Below are 2,946 nucleotides of genomic sequence, written 5' to 3' on the forward strand. Positions count from 1 at the left end.
ATCTGTTTTTACAGATCATTTTACATTACAAGTCCAAAAATGAGATATATAAAAATCTCAATTGGACCACATTACAGGAAACAGTGTTGAATGAGGGTCGACCATTAAAAACATTTTGGGGGCCATAAAAGTTTTGGATCAAGCTGAGATTTGTTTTTTCTCTTCATCTGGGCCTGTATGACCTAATCAACAGATTGGATGTAAAATAAACAGTATAGAGGGCCATAAGAGGATTTTAATGGTTGATATCCAATCACTATTGTTTGCATGTGGTGTGGTCCAAATGAGATTTATATCCCTTTCATTTTTGAGATAATTAAATAAAATGATCTTTAAAAATGGATGAACGGAATGGATGAAAAATATACATCATGGTGGGGCCCACAGAGCACCGAACACCAGCCACGGAGCTGGTGTCAGGGGGAGTAGCCAATCCGTTTCCAGTAAAAACCACCATTTTAAAGTTCTGATGTGTCATACACCATGCACGTGGCATACGTTGATGGGTCTATTATGGATGGAGTAAGCAAGGGGAGCGGATTAACTGCGGCCCTTACCGTGGGGCCTACCTTAATGTATGTATTTTATATCCACGCCGTCCATCCGATTTTCCAGATTAATTTAAGGAAATTAACCCAAAAATGAAGGAGATCTAAATGTCAGGTGGACTATATCATAGGAAACAGTGGTGAGGCCGGAGCTGCATCCAATCAGCTCCCTAGCCCAACATCATATTGGTTGAACAGTCAGTAATCATCCAATATTTTACCATCAGATGAACGGAAAAACTAAAACGAGAGATATCAAGTTCATCCACCGTTCACGTGGCATAATCAATAGGGTCTATTATGGATGGAGTATAGTCCGAACATTACATTGGTTGAATAATCGTGACCATCCAATTTTTATTATCATATGACTGTAAAAATCAAATGGCTGGGGTCATTTGATTCGTGTAACTTTTGGGCTATGCTACATCCGCAATGGGATTCACACAGACAGAACACTCGGAGAATGCATTGGCCAGTGAGGCCTGTACATGAGAAAGTGCTGTGGATTGGGTTGTCTAACTTACAAATATCAGATATAAAAGATTTTCCCATGCCGTGTTAGTGAAAATCTAAACCGTGCTAAAGATGGGCCCTGCTTTGAAGATCACCTAGTGCGAAAACCAGATCGATCTACTCATCACGCGGACCTTGTGTAAATTGAATCAGACTGCCGGTAGATCAGGTTTTAATACCCTCCACTGTTTCCGTACGAGGTTTGATGATTGGACCGGCCTGATTTTTTCACTATGTCGATCTTATTAGTGGGGCCTATCTTTTTTGCATAGAAGACCACGTTGCAATGGACCCTTCCATGCAATGGGTTGTACGTAATCATTCCTCAAATACTACCCATGTAACATCCTTCTTGGTTTTTCTTCAATCATTAAATGGAAAACATACAACGTCGAACTACCCAACAAGAAGGGACGGTCGTAAATTCCTCTATGGAAGGCAAAATGATTGAACCAGTAGAACGAAATATGGCAGAGCCATATCTCCACAGTAGACGTCGCGGATCACTTACCTTTTTGACTGTCCATCTAAGGAATAAATAGATCAGATGATCCTTTCCATCTTATTAGTGTCACAGAAGCGACTAGCGACAGGCTGAAATAACAACAGTTAATGTTTGTTATGATCCAACTAGATGGATGGTTCAGATTGATAATTCACCTTGCCACGTGTAGGGTGGAGAGATGGTTGGACTATACCTACCATCGTTCAACCCAATAACCCTTCACATTTGTAAGTCACTTTACATTCGCTCCCGACCTCTACAGTGTATGCATGGTCAGGCACGCTGAGAAAATTTGGCAAACGAAGCAACACCTGGCAGACACACCTATCATCCAACTCTTTCAGCCATCTACAGCAATTCCTGTCCACCCTACGATGGTGTGCATGTTTTTTACCGCTACGATGATGCCCGTGCTGGCTCCTATGGTGATGCCCGTGGTGTGACCCACTGCCGACCTGTCCATGTCCGTGGTGTGGCACGTTGCCGGTGTGTCCATGTCGATGGTTTGACCCACCGTCCCTATGTTCATCATGATGCTCTGGCACACCACCCTCGTGTACATCATGGCTGTTTGGTGCACTATCATCTGTGGAATCCTCGATATGATTTTCAACAATTTCCGGCCCATCTCCGATCGGAAGCAATGCGCATGCCTGGTTGGCTACCGAAAACTGAGATATGCAGAGCGGCCCAAGCTGCGCAAGTGCGATATTGGGTGATGGCACCAGTACAAGTGTTACAAATACAATGGAAAGTATTTGTTTCCTCACAATCTCCATGGCTGTGTACTTGAGCTGATTCTCTTGGGTTGGATTGATTTAGTACATATATAACGTAGCTTGCGTGACTTTTTAGGTGCCTTGCATGCGGAATGCGTGACCAGAAATCTTGTTGACGCATTTGCAATGTGTGAATAGTAGAAAAGTTAAAAGCAATAAGATAGTTACCAACATCCACCATACACGGCGATTAGGCGACCTAGACTGTCCAAATTACGGACCCAATTGTGGATGGAGCATAACCCTGAAATCGCACTCAGTAGATGATATTAATTAACCATCTGAATTCTCCATTCAATTTTGACCGCTCAACTATTTAATTCTTACCAACCATGCGATGGCTACGAATTGGATGGTTGTGATTCTGATGTAGAGCGGGTTGTGGATAATTTCATAGCCAAGTTGGACCAAAAAAGGCCAGATCAGAGATGGAAGTGATCTGGACCATCAGAACTTAAAAAAGACATATCCGCAAATCAAAATGAGTTATCCCAGTTCCCATATATGATTTTGAGGCAGAATGAGCTGCTTTAGCCACCCAACCCAACTATGCGGGATTGCACAAACTGAATGTACAAAATACCATCGGATCAATGAA

At 42.5% G+C, this 2,946-nt stretch overlaps 1 protein-coding gene across 1 annotated transcript; it reads right to left on the reverse strand.

Annotated features, from left to right (window-relative positions):
• Nucleotides 1-1,612: 1,612 nt before the first annotated feature.
• On the reverse strand, nucleotides 1,613-2,443 carry LOC131231661 (uncharacterized). The gene has a single exon (XM_058227936.1). The coding sequence runs from the start codon at nucleotides 2,346-2,348 to the stop codon at nucleotides 1,773-1,775; it is 576 nt and encodes a 191-aa protein (XP_058083919.1). The 5' UTR covers nucleotides 2,349-2,443; the 3' UTR covers nucleotides 1,613-1,772.
• Between the last annotated feature and the right edge of the window lie 503 nt (nucleotides 2,444-2,946).

This window comes from Magnolia sinica, chromosome 17 (genome assembly GCF_029962835.1).
Source record: "Magnolia sinica isolate HGM2019 chromosome 17, MsV1, whole genome shotgun sequence".
Classification (NCBI taxonomy): domain Eukaryota; kingdom Viridiplantae; phylum Streptophyta; class Magnoliopsida; order Magnoliales; family Magnoliaceae; genus Magnolia; species Magnolia sinica.